Consider the following 25,056-nt stretch of genomic DNA (forward strand, 5'->3'; position numbering starts at 1 on the left):
CAACAAAAATATTTCATAATGATAAAACTTGTGTCTTCTAATTGAAATAATGTTTTTTGCTAGTATTTTTAGAGCACCTTTTATTGCAAAAAGTGTTCTGCCATAATGATATATGTAAAAAAATATTTAAAAATTCACATTGAAGAATTGTCGTTAATCTGATCCTGGAAGGTTTAGAATATTTTACCTTCCTCAAGCGAAATACTTAAATCAAAGATAACAATATGTTACAGTAAAAAACTTTTTTAGTTAACATAACTTAATTTAACAATTACGCCGGTACATGTTAGGCACATATCCATGTAACCATAGGCCCAAAATTCCTTACTTCAATTTGAAAAATAGCTGATAATTTTACACTACTGAGCAGATGTTAACTAAACATAGCTAACAACCACTGCAAGGAGATTTCTTTATAAAAAAACAAAGTCAATGTCGGTTGATCCGTTTGATGGAACGAGACTTTAAGGGCTGGAATTAAAGGACGATGGAAGAGTTAGATACACACACATATACACACACACACAAATGCAAACAAACAGATTTCGACGTCAAAGTTATCCCACCCTTATTTTGCGTCGGGGGTTAAAAATATCTCTCACAGTGAAAAATAAGGTTATACGGAAAGTAATCTATGACTAGCGTGGCGGGTTAAACGTTTTTAAATTACATTTAAGAGATACAGGAATGAATCGAAATCCCTAGTAATATAGTTTTTTATTCATACCAAATTTTTATTAGAATAGATCAATAAACATAGTCATAATTCGCTTCTTAATAATGAAGTACTAAAGTTTGATTATTGAATGGTTTTCTTAAATGTAACTCTAGATAAATATGCCAAAGAAAGCAATATCATTTAATTGTGCCAAAATAAAACTAGCCTTGCCGAGACTGCCAGCACGGAAAAACAATTTAGATAGACTTGGCTATTTTAATGATTACCATAGTGTTTGTCATAAATATTACAAAAGAAAAAAAAACTATGCTTGCGATTATCAAATGAGAAATAATATCCGTTTAATTTGAATAATATCAACAAAAGTTACATTACATTACATAAAAATACGGGAAATAAGAGAAAGGGCAAGGTTGCCACTTTTGTTTTTGTTTATTTTTTTTTAAGAAACAATTATAATATATACATACATGTATATGTATATAATAGAACTTATATGAATCCAAGATCTACTATCAGCTGTGATATGATATATTTTAAAATGTAATATATACTGTTAAGAGTAAATGTTGAGTTTCTTGCAAATTCTTTTTGAAGAGTTGCGTGTTGATTTCGTTGTAGCTTCGCCATTGAAATACATTAAGATAACTTATTTAAGGATAATTTCAATGAAACACGGTTTTATAAAACTGTCTAGCAATTCCTACATATTAATTAAACATATATGTTACAATTATAATACTATCAGTATGTCATTTCTATTTTATATTCAGATTCCAATAAATTAAACATTATCCAAGAGATCGGTGAATCAGATCCTGCCTCAGTATATGGTTTTATATTTTTCTATTATTCATATAAGTTATAATTTAAAAAATAACTTTTTAAAAAAAAAAGCGATACAGGGAAAAGAGTAAATTTTAAGTTTCTGATAATATTTTTTTCAATATATTTTGTATTTTTCAATACAGTATGGTTTATTTGAAACCTATACATATTAATTAATTCTTACTTTCATTTCTACAGTATCTTGTAATTTTGATAAATCCTTGACAAATATTTGAATAAAGTTATTAAAATTTGAATGTGAATACTTTAAATAAACGTTGTTAGAAAATTTGATTTGTAAATTATAAAGGGGTAAAATATGTTTGGCGATTTACGAAAGCAATTCTGTCTTATAGACAAATCAAATTCATTTTACTGAAAGCTGAAAGCGAGAATAATAATGTATATTAAGATTTTCACTTGCTATGAATTCCTGCCATTTGGGACAATTAAATGGCTGACGACTTCCAATTCCTGCAGGCTGTTGGTTGTTAGTGTATCAAAATATAAGCTACTATGCTTATGTGAATATTTTTGTGAACAAAAAATATAGTGGCTTTGTTTTGGGATAAAAATGAAGGACTAATAATATTTACCTTTGATTAAAACAATTAAAATATATTCTTAGACAAAATTAATCTCGTCAAAGATTTCATAAACATTAAATGTCATGTTTTTAGAAGATAGCATTAACATTATTTTAAAGCATACTATTATTGTTGACTATTATTAGAGTTATATCACAATTTCGCATTAAATTTCTATGTTTTTTTTGGCCACTGTAATAAGGATCGACCAATAATAATTAATAATTACTAAGCACTAAAAACTCCACAATATTTTATGGAAATACTGCTTTTGGATCGAGATCATTTCAACGTGAACTTCGATACGGTCCTCAGAGAGAAATGTATAAAATATATTAAAACTATAGATATGGGTAACCAACTACATGTTATGCAAAATTCAACAATTATGCTTGGATTGATTTCCGGAATAATTTAGCCTCGTCGTATAATGATATCTAAGTTACATCACTCTCTAGTTTCATCAAAATCCGCTAAGTAGGTTTAGATTGAAGGGGTATATGAACATAAAGATCCATACATTCTTAGAAAGTTCAACATTTTTAATATAGATAGGATAATACAAAGACTTAAAATATGAAGAAAACTTAAATTAAGGAACAGTTAATAAAACAAGAGTTTTTAATAAATTGTTTTGTATCCATGATTTATCCTTTTTTTTTTTGATCAACACGATAATTTTAAGTCAAAAAGTAAAGATGACAAAGTTTCCAATAGAACTAGCAGGTTCTGTGCACCAGACACTCATAAAGGTAACAAAAGCTTCCAAAAAAATGAGCAGCTCTCGCCTTCGATATTGCAAAATGCCGCGAATAGGTTTTCAGAATATGCCCGGTTTTGTTAGCCTTTGTATACAGTGTAGGTCTTTCGGAATATTTTAGAGGATGGTGTAAATTAGGAAACGTTGTAGTTTTTATTTATAAGCATTTTTTATTTTATTTTATGTCTGTTTTATTTAGGAAATTTAAATAACTATGAGAAACAACATATTAGGTACAGTATTGAAGTCTTGCTTCTTTTTAAAACAAGGTTTAATATACATGTAAAACTTAAAATATATATATTAAAATGAAAGTAACTAAGATGTTTTAGAAATGAAAAGCATAAATTCAACGTTATAGCTCTTATACGTATAAACGTAACTTATACGGTCTAAACATTCTTTGTAATATTTTGAGAACACTTTTGTCAGAACATACAACCTAATACGTATAGACAGGCTTTTAGGACTCATTTACAACTTAATCATGTAAATATATGAAAAATTATGAAACGGTTTAATAACTTAACATGTATGTATACATTTATATATATGGATATTCATTCACCAAAAATGTATTTCACTTATATCTTTAAAGTTATGATATAAAGTGAGTTTAATAATGAAGGCCATTATTTAAAATTGGGAAGTAAAGAAAAAGAATCGTTTAAAATTATATATATTTTTTTAATAATATAATTACATAGGTTTCTTGCTCTATTTCATGAAAATATCACAAACATTGAAAATCAACTAATTTGATACTTTATGGTTACAACACTAAAACAAATTATAACTCATAAGGTATTTGTTTTCAACCATAAACCAAAAGAGCTTTTCTTCGAATCGTCTGAGTAATGACTTTTAGACATTAGACTAAAATGGATGAGTTCGTAAATGTTGTTCATATTATTTCAACCCTTTATGACTGCTAAAGAAATTGAACGCTGCAAGACATTAGTCACGTTAAGGCACAAATCTTTATAAATGATTCCGCAGACGAACAATGTTTTAAGATAACGGTCATTTATTACTACCCTCGTATACGTCAATCAATTGCCGCATTTACATATTTGCTTCCAGTTTCATTCTGCGTATTACCTGTATTACGGAATTGTTTCACGGCCTCGATGCTCCGGACGGTCCGAATTCAGAATTCGAATTGAAAATGCTAAAATTAGTTACAACGTACTCTGAAATATTCCTCTCACGAAATTTTGGAAGTGATTAGGTTCAAAGAATTCGTGAACGATTATTGATGAAGATATATATAAAATGATGTTATGTTTTGCTGATTTAATTTAATGACTTTATTTTCTGCATTACAATTTTATTAATGAATAAGATGACCAGGAAAATCGTTTTTTTTTTTTTTAATAAATTCAAACAATCTGAAGTTTGATTTCTTCTTTTTAATATTCATGTAAAAGTTTGCAAGAACTTATAAAATAAAAAAAAAATATATTATCTAGGAAATGCCAATGAAAAATATGTTATTTAAAAAAAAAATTGCACGTTTCAAGATAACTTTTTTATAATATAGTAAAAATGACTACTACGAGATTGTGTGATCTTCAATTAACTTAAATTCAGAGATAATATCGATTTATAGCCATAGTTATTTCTAGGATCGGTTTGTTATTTATATGGTGCAACGTTATCAAAAGCCTTGGGTTAGTTTTTATTCCGCTCTGTAAACTTCGTATTAACTCTGGATATTATTAACTGACCTATTTGGCAAGAAATATGGTTCTGATTAATGATAATGTTTGTGTGCAATAAAAGCCGAAAATTAATTGAAATGTTTCATTGTTTTATTTGAACATTCGTTAAAATTACTTTCTTCATTTGTTAAAACGACGTCCGTACATAGTACATATTATTTATAAGCAATAATAATTGCTTACATAAAAAATCTTACTTTTGATACCAGGATATCAGCAATTGTAAGAAGCAATTTAATCCATCCATTTTCTTAATCAGCCTCACCTAACCCATACCCTTAGCATTCATCATGGCGATAAGCCACCTCTTTCGAATTCTTCGCAGCAGATACAAAGGTTTCCTTTCTGTTGCCTTTCGCATTTGAATAGAAGATACGAAACTTGAAATCCTTTTACATCTCGATATTTTTTTTCCTAAAATAAAGAACCTTTACACTCCAATACTTAATACTTTTATAAGTTAATTTAAATACTAATTTCGTTGAAGACGTTGCCTAATGGTTATTTTTTTGCTAATTAAAACTAATTTATACCTGTAATGTATTTTTTTTTTTTGTAAATACGGGTAGCTTATTCAACACTTTGAAGATTCATTCACATTGAACATTAAGTTGCATATGCAATTATTTGTTTATAGATTAAGAATGTAAAAAAAATATTATTAAAAAAAATAATTAAAAAGTCGATATATATTTATAATATTTGAGCATTTCAAGGTTAAGCTTAAGATAGGCGTAAAGACGTCGTTAATTAAGCCAAAAAATTATCGAGAAACGAAGGGCTTCAGTAAACATAATCAACTTCTTTATATAATTTCTTATACATAAGCCTCTTAAAGACACATCGAGTGACCGCTTGACTTTGTTATTGGTCTCACTGAGCTCGTAAAAGTAATATATTGATATTACTTGGCAATTGTGGTCCGAATCGTGCAAACATTTCAGATAGTGAAAGTAAGAAGTACGCTTAATGCTTACACTATTAGATTCATTCAGATTGGTTTTTTGGCATTTGTTTATTTTGAATGCTTATTGCTCAAGAAATGAAATAGAAAAAAATATTACTGATAAATTAAATGTTTATAAATTTTTAAGTGTAAGACTATTATTAAATGATTTCTCGTTCTGGATCTTGTTTTTTTCTGAACGTTGGTTAAATTCGGGACGGATCATAAAAATTTACCATTTTACTCCTTGGGAAATCATGTGACTTTCGATACATTCTTAACATACTTTCAATGTTATTTATGATTTTCATACTTATTGTCTTAATTTTATCAAACAACAGAAAATTTAATGATAGTATTTCAATAACTTGCAAAACTTTGATAACAAAGATAATAAAACATTAAAAGCCTCATTTTGTAATTAAAATCAGACTTAAATACAGGGTTATTATTTAAGTCTGCTGCCACGTAATAATTGAGTTTTCGGTTGGCGCTCGTCGAGCAATTTAATAAAATAATTGCTTAAAAATACCTACGGCCTTTTAAATTCACTGTGATTAAAAGGAATACACAAAATATTTATTTCAAATTTTTCAGTTCGTTAGACGTTAAGTTTATATTTAAAGAATACACGATTCACAATACTATCTTAAATGAAACGTAAATAGCAATGTCGATATACGAACAACATGACATTTAATTACTTTTAAAATTATAGATGATTTTTTTTAATATTCTATTCTAATTATAAATAGAACTAGAAATTTTCCCGATGCGAAGACATTTCCGGCTTATTGAAAAACAAAAGAGTATCAGAGTATTATCATAGAACTATCCCTGAAAGGTCAAAATATCGTACAAGTTTGAAGCGTCTCTACAACCACTCAGAGCCAATTCAGATATATTATTTAATACATAGCTAAAATGATTAGAACATATGACTTCTCCAATAAATGTCCACATATTAGTTTGAGTGCTGAAAGTATTGTTCGTAATATTTTACGGATAGTTTTATTGCCAAATGTTTATTACTTTCTAGTTTTCGAAGATTACAATACATTAGAAATAAAAACATATTTTCTTTATTGTAAGGGTAATGTTTCTTTGTAAACTAAAGAATAGAAGAAGATATTGTATGACGTAACATTATATTTAAACGTGACATGTCATCAAAATGTAACTGTGGAAATAAAATAAGATTTGTACCTATGCGTTATAAAAACGGCAACGAGCACATAAAAAGATGATAAAATTAATGCAATATTCTTACAAAATAATAGCCGACATAAAAGTAAATAATATTGTTAGATATTTGATATTTTAAGTTAATATACATCGTCTGTAAACGAGCGTCCATTTTCCTAGATTAAGTATTAAAGCTACGGGATATAAACTAAGATAAAGTGTAAAAACTGACCTCCAGTGATGGCCGTTGGCGATTTTATTAAAGCCCCCATTTAACGAAATGGCGTCTTATGCCTTCCATTTTCTTTTTATATCGTATGTCATTGCTGCAGTGATTTAGTTTGGATACATATCATTATTAATGTGAAAAAGAAAAAAAATGAGTTTTTTGTCGCTTAATACTACTCGGACGTTCATCGCGTAGTTTGCCTTGTACATGGTCAGTAGTGCGGATGGGATTTTTTTTTATTATATACCAAATCTCAGTTTTTGCTTTAAGCAACCACTTTTTAAAATTCTTACATAGTATAGGTTTATGTTACTAGTAATTCAAGATACAATTAAATTAATTCAATATGGGTTCGATAGGTTGTAATTAAAAATGTTGTACTATTTTCAGCACACAACGCTCGTTTAAGAAATAACATTTTGTTGTATAAGTTTCTTATAATAAATTTCGTCTTAATAGTATTGATACATAAATTTTCGAAATGCCACCACTTATTCGACGTTAAGTGCATAGTTGTGTTTCTGTTAAAGGACTTGAAAGGGTAATTACAAGTGCGCAAGTTATTCTATCGAACACTCGAACACTTTCATTACATTAACAGTTAGATAGATCTTGGATACATGAAAATATTTAAATATAACGAAAAAAAAGTAGAAATAATGTCGAAATTTCAAATGTTTTATCTCTGTTAAGGTTATTATGAAAAAGAATAAGTGCTATAAAAAAGTATTCATCTCGTAGCAACCATGTTGGACAAAAACTTTCAGCGATTTTACTTAATAAAGAATTTGGTTGAGCAAAGAGAGCGTACCGAACAGTTATATTTATGTTCATACGTTTATTTTTATATTAATTGAAAGTTTTCTTTAACAGCAGGTGTAAGGGATGCGGTAGCCAGATATCCAGTCCTGGTGTTCGTGCATGGAGAGAGTTATGAATGGAGTTCTGGCAACCCATACGATGGCACCGTGCTCTCGTCCCACGCCGGCCTTGTGGTTGTTACCATTAATTATAGATTGGGAATTTTGGGTAAATAATTTAATATATTGAAACACTTAAGTACACAAATCTAAAACGACGTACTATACTTATTCACCATATAATTTTATTGCTATATATTACATGATATAGAACCTACGCAGTTATTGGTAGGAAATTATTTAACTTTTACTTTCATCCGTGTTTGTTTGTTTACCAATTAGGAGCAAAATATTTGTGTATAATTATTTATAGCATGTTCTTCGATTGTAAGTAAGCGGTGTGAAGGTAAAATAGGAATGTTTATCATTAATTTTGTTTTAAGATATTTTGCACATACACACGTATAATACGTATGTATTTTTTTAATATTTTATTATTGCTCGTTATATTTATAAATATTAAACTCCATACCAGGTCTTCTTATTATAATTTTTATGTACCGTCTAGTTATACTTACTGAATATTCTGGCACAGTTACTCTTTCTATATTTTTTATACACTATATTTTTCAAGACGCAAGAGGTATTTTAATGTCTCTACAATATTAACTATGGATTGGTCTATTCCTTTTTTCTTATAATCACATGTTCATTTTAAATTGCTGAAACAAGTTATACTTCATAAAGATTGTTATATTCGTAAAAAAAATGGGTTAAATAAATCTAAAGTTGTAACTCAAGTTAACAGTTAATGTATTTTGTATATAAATTGTGTATTAAACTTGCATATATATAAATTTAATACATTTTCCATCTACAACAACAATTTCATATACAAGTATGAGCAATATACAATTTACGAGACAGCGATAAAGCGACGGAAAATAATATTCGTCAATAATTATTATTTTTATAGCTTTGTATGTATTTTTTAATTATGTATTAATCACACAGAGTACTTTATATAAAACAAACCTTAAACCAATAATCAATTTATATTACAATATGGATCCAAAGTAAATAGGTCAAAGAAAATCCATTACTGTCTAAAGTACTATATTTAACGAATGCTATACGCAAAAACTTACAATGCGATTTCAAACCGCTGATAGACACAAAATCATTCAACGTCCCAATCACATGACCTATAATAACAGTATCGCGTGTTTCAGCATCATAACCTGGTGCTATTGAGATTATCATCATGGGGATGTGCGCTGTTTTATTACACGTATGTGTTTAATTGCGTGCAATAGAAAATGTGTCCGTTTTAGCAAGCCTTTTAATAAAAGATCTAAAAAATAATGTTCTTTGATAAAAGATTTATGATGTAATTCTCATTTGTCACAGCTAATTATGTATTTTTTAATAAATACTCACAATATTTTATTATTGTGCTAGTAAAAAATTTGGAAGTGACAAAAATATAGAGCGTTTTAAAGTCTGAAAAAATTGTTTTCAGCGAAAGAATTGTACTTTAAGAGGTTAAAATGTATACAACTTATTCAGACTGGTATTAATGGAAACTTTGAGTTTCGTTTTAGCAAATTCATGATATTGATTTCTTTTCTTAATAATATTGTTTTAATAGACATGAGAATATAGCTTCCGATATTGATTGAATATAAGGTCACAAACATTTTCATCATACAATGTTTTTATATCCCGTACATTGAGTGTGAGAACCAAACGTCAATGATTTAATGATGACCTCTAATTGATAACGATTAGGAACTCGAATGTTTAAAGTTGATTCAAGTTCAAATTGGCTTTCAATTTCCAAGAAATGGAATTTCATCGAAGTCATGAATATTAACAATGTTACCAGTTATATTTGATAAAGTTTCCAAAACAATTTTAGTACAAAATTCGTATTTATTCTTGACGATTAATTGAATATTTTCACTTTAACTTTCCTTTTCTTTATAGCGTAATCAATTTGCCTAATATTGTTTAAGAGTGTATATTTTTGGAGCGAAAAAATAATTACATTTCTTCAATAAAAATCTTTTGAAAAAACATTTTTATTACAAAAAGCTATTCTTTCGTTTACCGGGTAATTTGATATCCTTCCGATGAACTGAAGTTACTCTTATAAAGTATAAATTGTTCTTTTATTGTTACGGCTACGAAAATAGATAAGAAGTCTTTGATATTAATTTATCTATCAGAAATAAAAAAATAATTATTTAAACTTATCTCACTTTTTATTACATACGACAGGCGGGATGAAATTAAACAATGTAAGTTTCGCTACCTGATTTCAGTCTAAGAATTTTAATATCTTTATAATTTTCTTACAGACGCAACTGTTTGAAACATATTCTAGGTATTTGTACGAACTAAAGGTTAAGATGAGAATTCACCGCATTCCCCGCAACCACACTTCCATCAACAAAGTTACCTGAAATTTTGATATAAGTTTACCGTTTATGTCATCAAAAGGATGCCAGTTAGGAAGTTGTTTAAAACAACGTTTACATAGACTGTTATTTAACAAAGAATGCTCGGTAGTGGTGTCTTTTTTTTTCATTTTGGAACATATACTGAAAAGACAAATGTAATTCTATGAGACTATTTCTATATATTAAATATTTAGCACTCGAACTTTTCGTTGATTCATAAAAATTGTGATACACATTTCTGTGATATTCAAAACATCTTAATCACAAATAAAAGTCTTATTTAAAGAGGCTACTAGATTTTCCCTTCATTTCTTACTAAGACCATGTAGTCATACCCCTATCGTAAATTTATTTCTACTTCATATTAGAATATGAGTTTTTGTATTTATCTTTTGTTTCTATCAATATCCATTTAGCTGTTCTGGCATGATATATAAGCAAAATGCAATCAAACCGCGCATAAAAACGGCTAAATATTTAAAAATTTTATTTTTTGTCAAATATTTACGAAAGTTATAATAAAAAAAGGTCTAAGAAATACAAAGAATGTAAAGTAAATCAGAATATACGCCAATAAATCCCCTTCTCCGCAAGTATTAATTCGTTTATGTCACCGGTAAATCCGTTTTATATTCAAAAGGATTGCTTCTGAAGAACTCATTACAGCGCTGTTATCCTATCATTGTTATGGTAATTAATTGTCTAACCGGGTACGCCTTTGCAAAATTAAATGGAAGTCCTATATAAAGAGAAATTTACTCGGAATTGATATCTGCTAAGAAAAAATTATAAAAATTTTACAAATTTCATGTAACCTTTTCTACGTAAGTGTACTTAAAATTATTATTTAATATACAAACAATCTATTTAAAAAAAATATACAACAGATTAATGTTATATACATTTGATATAACACAAATTTTATTATTTACTAAGTCATAATCAGCAAAAACTTCGTCTGCCAGATGTTTCGCTTCCTTTCTTTACAAACAGGGGTTAACGTTAATCTAAACGTTTCGAGCGTCGTTTGCGTAATCGTTCGCTTTCCCAAAGTTTATTATTGCACGGGTTTAGATTTCAGTTCAGTTTTGTTCCGGTTGGGACGGTTGCTATCAACGATGCAATTTGATAATTTATTCTAATACAGATTCTGGTGAAGTTTCAAAACCCTCGACGGCCGATTAAGATAAATAGATTGTTCACAGTTATTATTTCTATTGGAATATTAAGTTTAGTCAAATTGTGAAATAAATAATCTATTTTAGATTTTGCAATAAAGAGAAAACAAATTTTACTACCAATATATACAAGATTGTCGGTACTTAATTTTTATGCCGTATAAAAAGAGTATTACTTGCAGGTTTTCTCAACCCTCGTTCAGATGACTACCCACGTGCTCCCGCCAACTACGGTTTAATGGACCAGATAGCAGCTCTGCACTGGATCAAAGAGAACGTGGCCGTATTTGGAGGCGATCCCACTAATGTGACTCTCATGGGACACGGGACGGGCGCTGCGTGTGTTCATTTCCTGCTTACCTCGCTTGCTGTGCCTGAAGGTATAAGAATAATGCTGTCGTTATATAAAAGTCATTAGCTTTAAGCGAGGGTACGGTTTTTAATTACGACCATCCTGTATCAATATTTGAGAGATAGTAGACTTGAACTATGACCATAAATTATTTGATTATTAAGTAGACCATTCCTAAGCCATAGAATAAACACAGATTTGGATATCTAATTCCCAAATCCAAACTGACTCGGCTGTTTCGTAGCAACACTGAGGTCATTGTTACCAACCCTACTTTTATCGTCAATATGTACATTAACTAACAGTCCTATGTAAACTGACTCCACGATATTGGCTTATTCAAGTTGTTTGTCTTTGTAAATATGACACAATTTCTCTTCAGATAAACGCTCATACGTTGGTTGTATAACTCAAGTATACACATTATCCTTGAAATATATTTGTTTATTATAAAACAAAACAGCTTGGAAGCGTTCTTATTTTTCCATATACATATATATATTAATATAACATTTTGTAATTAATATATTAGACCAACCTAAATGTACCATACAATTTTCAAATTCCTTTATTATATGTATATATTTATATAGTACTTACGTAGCTTAGTTTGAGACCTAGATTAACTGTTATGAATACTCAGAAAGCAGTGAATCATAAAAGAAATATTGCACTGTAGAAAAGCAATTTCAGCTTCGTACTACGTTTCTACATTTTGAATGCGAGCTGGATGAAGAAAAGAAGGTTAATATATCGTAGTTCAAGTTTAATTTTTTTTTTTTTTTGTAAATAATGTAAGACCTTATACGAACGAATAATGTACAAGCCTGTACTTTTACACGAGAAATGCCTAAAAACCTTTCAATGGTATTTATCTAAGTACGGTAAAATGAATTCTCATTTATCATTAACTTTTATAGTGTTAATATATTAAATTGAAACTTTAAAAGAGACTATGTGATATTTGAAATTCACCTTCGTTACAATAAAATACATCATATCATCAGAACAAAAATCAAAATAAATTTTATTCTTAATTATGAAACACGCCCTCATTACGTGTTATCAAGACGGTGAATTTCTGTCATATCATTTATGTTCTGCATATGCCTTTGCAATGCCTCAACGTAAACTTTAATTAATATTGCCGAGCTTACACGAATTCCTTGTCATATTCCCAAAATAGCACAATGGTGAGCCCTCTGCTTTCCGGAGAATAAATGAGATCGTTTGTATTAAGAGAATACTTTTGAAAATGTTGTTTTACCTCAATTTATTATAATACGTTTATGAAAGTGGATTAAAATTATGTAAAAGTGATATGAAAATAAAAACCTTTGTTATTATGTGTTAGATATTTTAGATGTGATGTCAGTTGTAAGCCTGCCTTTGCAAACCTTTTCATACATTTTATTAATTTCAATAGCCGGATAAATATGGGTTATTAACAAATAACATTTTATCCTTACCATTACAAGGTAAGGCTTATCCCCATTAATGGAACATTAGCAGGAATTTACCAAATAAGGTTCAGATGAAACGGCATGATTCTGTTAGACAATTATAGGCTTAGCCGTTCTATTTTACATTAAAATCCTTTTACAATTAATAGGCCTCTCTGAGTCGTAAGGGCCAAAACACATTAAACGATTAATGATTCGCACATCGCGTCATGACTTTATACTCTTCGCAAGTTTAGATTTGGTGAAAAGAAATTGGGCTGAGGTAAAAATAAATTGTTGTGAGGTAAAAAGATCGTCGTTCTTCGAGTTGGGAGATGAATACGAAACTATTAGTGCTGTCACTAACATGTTTTTTTTGTAGCGGATATAATTTAAAACGACTATTTTGTTGTGAAACCTGTCCATTTCCGGAAAGAAACAGGAAAAAGCACTTACATAGATATATCCTTTTTTTTATTGTGTAAATTTGTTATTTTTGGTGATATCAAAAAAAAAATTCGTATCTGGGAACAAAATTAAGTCTAAACTAGTAATACAAAAATCATTGTTTTGTTATTTATTCACTTTCAAGTTTTATAAATTTTGTAGAATAAACAGCGCAAGCTGTTGAATACGCTCTCTACAGAATTTTGTTACGGACATGCCAATTTTCTAAACAATTAACTAAAAGCACCAAACTCTATGAAAATTTTTATAGAATTTTGAAATTTGCTATCAAAAATATTCTTATCCTTCTACATTCTATGTATTGTATAAACAGTATTCAGGATTTTAATTACAGTACTTAAAATTATATATTACTTTAAAAAACAAAATAGTAATGGAAAATTTTAAATTAAATACATTTCACTATATATTTCAATAGTCCAAGAATATTAGATTTTAAAGTGGATGATAAAAAGGTGACGTAATTTTGTTTATTACATAAGTTCTGGTTTATGTCTGCGGCTTCGAAATAATTTATAGAGAAATATATAAAAATTATTAAAACAATAGATTTGGCCACCAACCAGAAGCGATATGTATGGTCTGTGTCAGGTGACTTTATATACAATACAACCTTTATACCTTGGTTTCGAAATAACTTATAGCCTATATATTATTTTGATTTTACGACCACTTTACTTAGAGTTTAAATAGAATCCGTTTGGTAGTTTTGTATGATATAGACCAGAAGCGTCCAGAATTGGCCAATAGGAAGGGTGTGGTGTTCCACCAGAACCACGCCAGAACACACACGTCGTTAATGATTCGTCAGAAGATACGGGAGCTCGGATGGGAGGTTTTATTGCATCCACCGTATAGCCCGGACATAGGTGCCATGTGATTACGCCCTGTTTCTATCCATGGCGAACGCCCTTGATGGTGTAATGTTGAACTCAAAAGAGGCTTGTGAAAAGTGTCTGTCCGAGTTCTTCGCAAATAAGAAGGCTTCTACGAGAGGGTATTATGAAATTGCCATCTAGATGGAAACAGATTCTCGAACAAAACTGCGCATATTTGAATTAAATCCGATCACTGTAACACTTTTTATAAAGCATTGAATAAAGAGCAAAAAAGCGGAAGGGAGATATTTGACAACCTATTATATGTACATACACACATTCTAGAAAGTTAATATTTATTGTAATACTAGATTAAGTCCAGTAAAATATTTCATTATTAATATAAACACGAATAAAGTGCGTCACAACTTTTATAACAATAGCACGTCATGAAACTGATTGTAAAACAGATAGAAAATAATTCTAGAAGCAAACAGAATGCATACTTTTTATTCTGTCTATTTTCTTTGTCCTATTCCATTTGTCGATGTCAGATCTGTGCTGAAACTATCGGAAGTAGTAAGCGAATATTATTTCACGACAAAACATAAATGGAACGTGATTTATTTGCTTTGTTATATAAAACGAGTGGGATGGACTTTTTGTAAAATACTGCGATAATAGTTCAGTTTTAACAATATTGTTAAAAGGCTAATGGGCTTGGAATTTAATGAGTTTCTCGTTAATTTTTTTGTTGTAATATTTGTTTTATTTGCGTTTTGAGATTATTTTTTTGCTGGCGTATGTTTCATCAATGTAACTGGATGCTTTTCCATTCCATACGCATTAATTAAAAGCACAATCAGTTGTAACAATGAACTATTTAAAACACTATCAGAGAAATCTTTATTAAAAATAAATATACCTGCTAACATAAATATAGAATAGTTTTTATCACTGCTCCTTTATTTGATATTTCCAAAATTTTTGGGTTTTTTATTTATTCTTATAAAAAAAGAGTCAATAAGAAACTATAAATAACTGGTAAATGTAAATTTTAAATCAAAATCTGAATGAATATACCTAAATGTCACCTACTATGCCTTATATTTAACTTTGTGTCGTTTTAAAATCCGCAACGGAAACACCCATCCACAGTCCTTTGAATAGTTAACGATAGGTCCGTAAGAACATAAGAACTAGTACATTTTTAAGAGCATAATTAGCCTACTTAAGCTGTGGTGAGGCAATTATAAAATACCCGCATTGCGGATATTAAAAATTACATATCAGACGAGACACCTACTTAAGATAGAATTGACTTACATCAAGAATGAATTGAGAGACAATTCTGCTGCTACTTCACTTAGATAGATTTTTTTGCACACTTAAACCCACTAAATCAATGGCATAATGTTTTACATTTTAAATTAAATTATTATAAACAAGCAACGGTCTGTAATTTAAACTTAATTTTATTAATATATAAACGTAATGCCTGTTTTTATTTCCTGAAATTTAACCTTTTAATGAGGAAATAATTGTTCATAGCTTGTAGTCGAGATCATATTTTCATTTGTTGTAGTAAACCTCAACATATAATGGACAAATTTGTATCGGAAACCAATGAAACGTTTAATTCACATTTCAGATGATAATTTCGATTTTTTTAATAAAAAATACCTACATATCTACATTAAAGTGACCAAGTTAGCTTTGATAGGTCAGCTCTTTGACTTGACAAATAAAAGGTAACTCTCGGAGAAAGTTCAATTTCTTCACTCGATTTTACATTGAAATTTCAGGTTCGCTTTATCTGCAAATAAGTGTGTACTTTGTAGTCGGAAGTTACGCGTCAGCAACAGATGTTTCCAAACAAACTTTATTACCACCTTCACAATTACTTAAATGACATCGATTCCTATAACTTATTTAAGATACTTTGAATATATGTAATTATTAAATCATATGTTAGTACGGTAAACATAAGACTATAAATAATTGCACACATCTCACATTATTTCAGGTCTATTATTCCATAGGGCCATTTTAATGTCAGGGTCAGGACTGAGTCCGTGGTCTTTAGTAGCCGACCCCAATAAGTATGCAGATATAGTTGCAAATCACGCCAACTGCCCTCCTGGTAAGATTGGATTATGAGGCTTATAGATTATTAAGATCATTAAGATATAATCACATTAATAACAAAAGATTTGTTTCATAGAACGTACTCCACCGGACGTGCTCCGATGTTTACGAGAGAGGCCATTAGAAACGCTTCTATCTGCTCCAATACAGGCACCAGACTTCTCATACGCATTTGGGCCTAGTGTGGATGGCGTTGTCATCGGTAAGTTTCTATAAATCCTATTCGACTCTTAAACTGATGTCATCCTTGAACTAAAATTATTGAATCAAATATTTTTTTTAATAAATATGAATAAAAAATATATGCAAGGTAAGTAAAGGCGGTGAAAAATAGCTTGCTAGGAGTGTAAATGCCTGAACAAACTGAGACTAAAAGATAAACAGAAGAACAATTTAGAGGAAATTCGTAAGTCGAATGGACGGTTCGTGACAAGAATATGAGAGATAATTCCAGCGCGTTTTCTCTATAAAACTTGCTGGTTCTATATTCTTAAGCATTGTGTGTTTAGTGGACAAAGTCGCGAATAGTTTCATTGAAGTTATTTACATATAATAAGTTTTACTTAAGACATTAAATTGTTTTAAATATAACAACATCAATTCAGTTCAAAGTACTTTGTTTAATGTTTTCACTCGTAGTTTCAAATTAATCAAGATACATATGTACATAGAACGAGAACAGGTTTTTGGCCAGCTTCAACTCAGAGTATTGTTTTTATAACTTCGGTTCTACAAATAGTACGACATTTCAAATTCTTTCGATCACTCTGTATATGATAGTTTCGATTCACGAACTGTGAACTTAGAATTTCCCGGTTGACAAGCCGTTCGCGTCCGAGCTCCGTTATTAAATTGTCCCCCACAAAGTTTTCTCATCTCCCTCCTCGTGTCGTCGACGTTTTCAGTTATCTCAGTCCGTTCAACAAGGAATCCTTTTGATTCTGTACAACAACTTTTTTTTTACAAAGATTGTTATGGTATTTGTTTTGTTTTGTTATTTTCTTTACATTTTACTTTAAATAAATATAATGAATTGTTTCACATTTTTAAGAAATAATTTAAGTTTTGTTTGCTATTTAAGTAACATATTTCGCTACATAGATTCAATAATATATTTATGTTAGATATTTTTTTATAGAATACAGCTTAACAATCTTTCTTTCACTACACGTAATTAATATCACCATATTATTACGTTTTTTTTTTGTAATTTTAGTTTAAGTTAAGAAACGGACGGATAAAATAATAATTTATTTAACGTTTTGTAGACACTGGAGATACTTCCATTAACCACGAGCCAAGCTCTGAATGGCAAGCAGCGAGGGCTCCTCTCGGCAAGGGTGCCACCGCCGTGAACATAATAAATGCGGTTCTCATGCGTAAAAGTGCCATTGCACAGCTCACGAAGTAAGTAAAATTCTAAAACTGTATAAGTTTTAATATAAATGCAATCTTGAAATACTCTCTTATTTTTGTTTACTCGCTTCCGTCTACGAAACTTCAAAATTTACTGAAGAATTAAGAACGTTAATTTCGTGATAAACAAAAACAAAAAAAATAATTTTTAATGTGTTTTACAAGCTTTTGCTTTCTTTTAATAGATACGACCTCATGCTCGGAGTTACTAAGGCGGAAGCGTATTTTGCCTTCAGTGGAGACGATGTACAATATGGCATTGAAGCTGACAGAAGATCGAAGATTTTAAAATCTTTTGTTCGAAATACGTATTCTTATCACTTATCAGAAATTCTGGCCACTATTATTAACGAATACACAGATTGGGAAAGACCAGTTCAACATCCGATAAATATCAGGTATGGACACCCTCAGTAGGTCGACTGGGAATATTATTTTATTGATAATAACAAAAGTAATACACCACATCAATTTAATAAATAAATGTTCACAAATTTTATCACTATTCCTTTTTATCAAGTGTGAACGAATCTGCGTATATATGTATCTCCTTAACGACAATAATGTTGTTATCCTGAGCTCCAGCCTATGAATATGTCATGCCGTGAATGTTGTAAGAGCAACATTTTATCTTTACTGTATATCAAAAAATGTTGATTGTAACAAGAAAAAATATAAAGTATTTCATTTAAAATTAAACTGAGAATGAAAGGATGAAACTGTTTTTTGATTTTTTTACAGAACTTTTATAAATAAAATGTATTTTGTATATATTTTTTGCGGTACTCCTATATTATCTTGGTAAATTAAAATTTTTACCTAGTCACAATAACAACAGTGTGAATAAATACATCTATAAGTTGAACAACAGTTCTTATTGATAAAATTAAATGAAAAATTATTTTAATTAATACAAGCTCTATGTTATATCGATCTTGATATAGTTATCTTAAAATATACGATAAAATTATTTTTTTCTGACATAATCGCTGTACTTAGTTAAGATTAATTGCTATTAATCAAAATATTTTAGAAATTTTAACATTTATTTAAACAGAGACGAGACTTTAGAAGCTCTGAGTGACGCTCAGGTAGTTGCTCCGACCGTGCTTACTGCGGATACTCACTCCTCTTTCAGGAGGAACTCCTACTTGTACGTCTTCGACTATCAGACAAAGTATGGAGACTATCCACAGGTAATACATGTATGTATATTCATATTTTCTTAATATTTATGTGTTAATTTGTTTTCTCAAGTGCTTATGTTTGCTTTCTTGATAACAAGACTTACAAGAGCTTTTTTTTTGAAAAATTCTCGATGCGGAGACTGTTTTCTTTTCGTAAGGAGACTTTTGGAACGACTGAATGGTTTTCAAAAGAACATTTGTTGGATGATAGAGTTTGTAGGGTAACATGAAAGTATAGCAACACTCCACTATACTCGGGGTCGATCAAAGAGGGAAACCGGGGACGAAATCGTAAAAGGCATATAGGAAAACATATAAAATATTTTATTATTTGCTGTCAATTAACATTACAAATTTGTTATTTGCTCATTACTTACACATTTACAAATAATAATAATATTTTTAAGGCTTTTGAAAAAACGTACTCACAAGTAATAATTGAAATTACCGTTAACAAAAGCATTGTATTAAATTTAATAATTACACATACTGACCCAACGTAAATTATGAGCATTATACGAATTTCAGGGAAATAAAACCGCAAGCCATAAATCGTTTTAAATTTAAAATATGATTTATAAGTTTTTAGTTATAAAATGACAAATAATGAATGCCATATGTATAAAAATTTTTGAATTTAAATTATTTACTTTAAATATATTTATGAAAGCAATTCCGAATCTATAAATGCCTTTTGTATAAAAATGAAAACTTGGCAAATTCAATACAACATTTATGATGGAGTTCGCTGTGGCTTAATGCTTTTTCGAAATTTACTACAAAACTTGGAACGTTAACATTATTTTCTTGCGGGCCTTGCCAAAAAGCATTATGTGGATCTTCTGTTTTTTTTATTCATGCAATAACTGGTTTGATGGAACTTTAGATCTGTAATGCAAGAAATATGAAAAATATCAATTTGCTTACCCAATTTTATAACTCATTTATATTCATAAAAAAATAATTTATTTATAATTAATTTATAATTGATTAATGTATTGAAATAGTCACCAAAATCAAAATACACCCTAATTCTCCACACATACAAATTAACTGAGATATGTTTAGACAATCTTCTTTGGCATTTAAGGTAGTCCTATGTTGTAATATACGAGTATGCAATCAATAAAAAATAGCTTTAGTAAAATTAATTTACCTTTTTTTAATATTACGACAAATTTTGTTTTTTAACGTTAAGAACTTATACGTTTATAATATTGTCTTCGGACCAATACATATATATATATATTTAGATGAGTTTTTTGTTATTCCGCTAATTTGCATCCCCGGAACAATAAAATAAGCGTATAGCGAAGTGTATCGTGGCTTGAAATATTTATTGCGGTAAGTGCAATCAAAAGCAGTAAGATCATAATTAAAGCATATAGTTGTTGCGTGAACTAGCGAGGCTTTTGTTTGCGTTTAAAGTTCAGCGATCGAACGCTTAATTTACCCAAAGTAATTAAGCTGGTTAGTATTCCGAGATTCATCTATCATAACAACTATGTAATTACGTTTAACGTTGTAGACGCTCGTGTATATGTTGTGAAAACATTATTACAAAGGACATTACCGTTCGATTTCAATGAAAACATTTTAATGTAACATGTAATTACGGAAATAGTGCACATATACGAGTATATGTTTCTTCGAAGGTTTTATTAATCGTATGAAAGAAATCAGACATCTTCATGTTCTTATCATCTCGATATTTATATCAATTACATATTATAATTCAATGATCGCGTAAAAAGTGGAACGAGAAAAATTTACTCCAACCTTAAATTGGGTCAACAAGACTGTTAGAAATTCTTGTATGATAATTTACTGCGACAGTGTGCTAATTGACATGGCATATAGAATGCTAAATAAGTTATTATATATAGCATTTCAAATAAATATATAGACGAGAAAAATAGCTTCAATTCCTTTTGATTATTGAAAAATATATTGTAACAACTAAGCTGAGATAAATAAGGAAAGACAGTTATAAATCCCTTGACATTATAGTTTATTGTGAACAAGTTCCGCAATCTTTATAAATAGGATAGTTAGCCAGTGTAAGCTGATATCAATATTACGGAAAATCTCCAGTTAGCTAGTTTCTAACGAGATACTAACTCAATAGCGGTTCAGTCTTAACTAACTTGGCTTAGCTTGCTTCTATTAAGGAATCATTTTTATGGTGTTAAATCAATTAACATGCGCTCTATATTTTTCAAATATACTAAAGCTAATCACTTGCTTGCCAGTCATATTCTATACAGATCATCTGTCATGTATACATGGGACTAAATTAACTATTTATTTTGCACAATTTTAATTATGAATTGAAGTTTCATTTACAGTTTATCATAGAACCTATGTTTGATTACGAATACTTTTGCGTTTAATCTATATTTAGGCATAACTTAATCCAGGTTAGATTTTATATGTACCTAAAATTCCTCCGAGACCATCTATCATAATTATTTATTTATATAAAATGGATTTTTTTGGTCGGTATCTAACCAAGTTATAGACAAGCATGTCAGGAAATAAGATCGCAATAAAGCTACCGACCACCCAATATTATTTTTGACATATTTATAACGACTAATTTGAGAGAAGCAAAATTCTATAGTGACCTAAATTTTAGTTTCAATTCACTCTATTGAAGTAGAACACGCAGTCACACAATATTTATGTTAGAATTTAGGATCAATCTTACCATTACCATTCAACCCACGCTGCGAAGTTCAAATCGGTATGTTGAATCCGATATTTCTAAGAATAAGGAATCACTGCGTGACAAATGGACTGGCAGCAATATTTCAGTACTAAAATGTTGTTTTCGTAACATTTCCATCGGAATCCAGAAGTTGGTTACAATACATAAATTTTCTATATTCTTTAGCTTTTTCTTGTTTAATATTTTTCTTTTACTTTATTATATACATCCTATCATAATGTATGAATATATCACAAATTTAATAAATTTTTCGCAAAATCATACCAGCTTATGTTTGAACGATATATGAAATGAAAATGTTTCTTCATAATATATTTTAATATTAACGTTGAATCGAGACGTCTTCCAAAAGTCAAATAAACTCTGTTGGTTTTGGCTTTGTAGGATATTTAGGATTAAGACAAAATTTTCAAGATTTTATACTAACGACGTTTTAAAATAATTGATTTAAAATTATACTAGGAACCATATATATTAACTTTTGTTGCGAGTTATGAGTTACAGGTTTTTTGTGTTGTGATGTTTACAAGCCCCGTAGCGCATTTTCTATGTGTGTTTCCGTAGCGTCAAGGGTGTATACACGGCGAGGAGTTGCCGTATATATTTGGAGCACCCTTAGTCGGCGGGTTGGCTCACTTCCCCCGAAACTATACCAAATCTGAAGTAGCATTGTCGGAATCGGTTATGTTGTATTGGGGCAATTTTGTAAAGTCAGGGTAAGTTTCTCTCGAATAAGTTAAACTAAAAGGTAATAATAAGAGCTAATTGTTCATTCCTTTTCTTTAGTAATCCAAATGAAGCCCCAGATAGCGATATAATTCGAGCGGGAAGACAAGAAAGAGTACGACTGAAAAACATCGAATGGACTGCATATGAAGCCGTCCATAAAAAATATTTGAATATTGACATTAAATCTAAACTAAAGAATCATTACCGTGCTCATAGGTAATTTTTACAGCTATTTATGCAGCTAAAACATGCATATTTGATTTAAGCCTTATATAATCACGGTGTTGTCCACAGGTTATCATTTTGGTTAAATTTGGTACCAGATCTTCACAGACCAGGTGGTGAGGATGTACCTCAATCGCATCATCAGCTAGATCATGAGGAGTCATCCTTGCAGCCTACACTGAAAACTTTTACTCCACCATTTAAGAAAACAACGGAAATGCTGTTAACGGATACCGGTTTGGCCACAAAAGTTCCACTTCTATCACTTTTAAATGTGACGTCTTCCTTAAACCTTAATGTTGGCGGACATAATCCAGTGACTTCCAGTACATCGGGTGTAACTGATATTCACAAGTCTGATGCAACGACGGTCGCACCACCTGAAGACGGCTTTGCTGCTTACTCGACCGCTTTGAGCGTGACCATAGCAATAGGCTGTTCCTTATTGATTCTTAATGTTCTTATATTTGCTGGTGTCTATTACCAAAGAGATAAAACAAGAATGAATGGCCAAGATCATGCAAATGGATCACATTTAAAGAAACGTGGGGAAAACGGACAAATGCCGAACAATATTTGTGGTGACTTAGAAAGTGCTTTAACTTATCAGACAAGCCTCAAAAATGACCCTGCTACAATTTTAGGCCATCATCACACTCACTCTCACCATCAGTTACCACCTCCAGAATTCGCTGATCTTCCAAGTAATAATGTCGCAGGGATGGCCACGTTACCTCGTGCGCCGCCACCTCCTAAGATAGGAAAATCCAATATAAATACATTAGCTAGTGGTCAGTTACAAGAAAATCAGCCATTGCTGTCTGCTCACCAGATGCAAATGATAAACACAAATACACTTACAAAGAAGAATACGCAGTTGAACGCGAAGTCTAATGTTACTATGGAGGAGTTGCGAGTGTGACGTCAGCGAGCCTGACTGCAACGGGCCGGCAGTTGCAGTGATGTGGTACACCACGACGAGATCGTGTGACTCCCGCCGGACCTTCTAGAGTGCGTTTCGGACTATATATAACTTTGACGCGCTCCAATTTAGAAGGCGTTAACTGTGACTAATGAGACTTGAATTTACTAGTGATTATGACGTTGAGAACTATTCAATAACATTATTATCATATCCAATAAACGTTAAATTAGTAGAGTTCGAATTGATCGGAGGTAAAGTGTGTGAGACGTTAATGTATTCGTTGTAAATTGTTGTAAATAAATAAGTGGTAATAATTATGTATATACTATAACAACTGTTAAACCCAGCCGCATATCCATCCTTATAATGGAATAATTCATAACTATTATGTTGGAAAAAGAAAATCATTGACTTTAAATTATAGAAATTAATAAAAAGTCTTTATTTGTTTACTTCCCCGAATATAGTTTCTTGTAGTTTTATAAAAGCTAATGTAAGTATTAACTGCCATTAAGAAATTTAAAATTTAACTTTTTAAGTGAAAATTTAAAGACACCAATTCTTATGTATAAATCCAGTAAATTAGAATTAATATCGTTTAGATTAAAGCACGTATGTTTATTTTAAAATTAGTCAATAAAATATGAGATGCATAATTGTTTCTAACTTAAGTTTTAACATAGAAGGACCAATAGTTTTTTTTTGTAAATATGTAAATATCTTAGCTATCGGTATAACAGGTTGTAATGGAATTCTTCGCCTAGCAATGAATCATTTTATTTTATCGCCGTGAATTTTAATGTTTGGTTTGGCGTATTTTTCTTTGTTAAGATTTTTTTTTAATTCTATGACACTTTTTTCAGATTATTGTTTATTATTTGTATATTTTTTTTTGTATTGTATAAAATAATGCAAAAAATGTATTAAGATTTTAAATCAAAATTACAGTCATATGTTAAGCTCAGCGAATACTTGCAATATTTTCTTTCACAATATTTTAATTCTAATTTTTTACATTTAGTTAAAAGTTTGTGTATAATTTTAACGGGATAATTGGTATTTTGATTAAGTGTCTAGTCTGTACAGAGACTTAAATTTAATTCACCCAGAATAAAACTTTTAATAAAATGAACGAGAACAAATATTTGTTTCATTAACCTTTCAATGTAAACGA

The 25,056-nt window shown here is 29.9% G+C and overlaps 1 protein-coding gene across 2 annotated transcripts in view; it reads left to right on the top strand.

The window, feature by feature from the left end:
• The window catches only part of LOC116765829 (neuroligin-4, X-linked), a 55,424-nt gene extending 30,400 nt beyond the window's left edge, over window positions 1–25,024 (top strand). The window contains exons 3-12 of one of the 2 annotated variants that reach the window (XM_032655433.2): window positions 7,812–7,967; window positions 11,624–11,821; window positions 16,548–16,664; window positions 16,746–16,871; window positions 17,938–18,076; window positions 18,271–18,483; window positions 19,143–19,290; window positions 22,568–22,719; window positions 22,790–22,948; window positions 23,027–25,024. In XM_032655433.2, the coding sequence (XP_032511324.1) occupies window positions 7,812–7,967; window positions 11,624–11,821; window positions 16,548–16,664; window positions 16,746–16,871; window positions 17,938–18,076; window positions 18,271–18,483; window positions 19,143–19,290; window positions 22,568–22,719; window positions 22,790–22,948; window positions 23,027–23,879 (2,261 nt within the window). In that variant the 3' untranslated portion in view covers window positions 23,880–25,024. The remainder of the gene's footprint in view (window positions 1–7,811; window positions 7,968–11,623; window positions 11,822–16,547; window positions 16,665–16,745; window positions 16,872–17,937; window positions 18,077–18,270; window positions 18,484–19,142; window positions 19,291–22,567; window positions 22,720–22,789; window positions 22,949–23,026) is intronic. The other variant, XM_032655443.2, reaches the window with a different exon arrangement.
• Window positions 25,025–25,056: the final 32 nt, after the last annotated feature.

Source organism: Danaus plexippus (genome assembly GCF_018135715.1).
Source record: "Danaus plexippus chromosome 3 unlocalized genomic scaffold, MEX_DaPlex mxdp_25, whole genome shotgun sequence".
Classification (NCBI taxonomy): Eukaryota; Metazoa; Arthropoda; class Insecta; order Lepidoptera; family Nymphalidae; genus Danaus; species Danaus plexippus.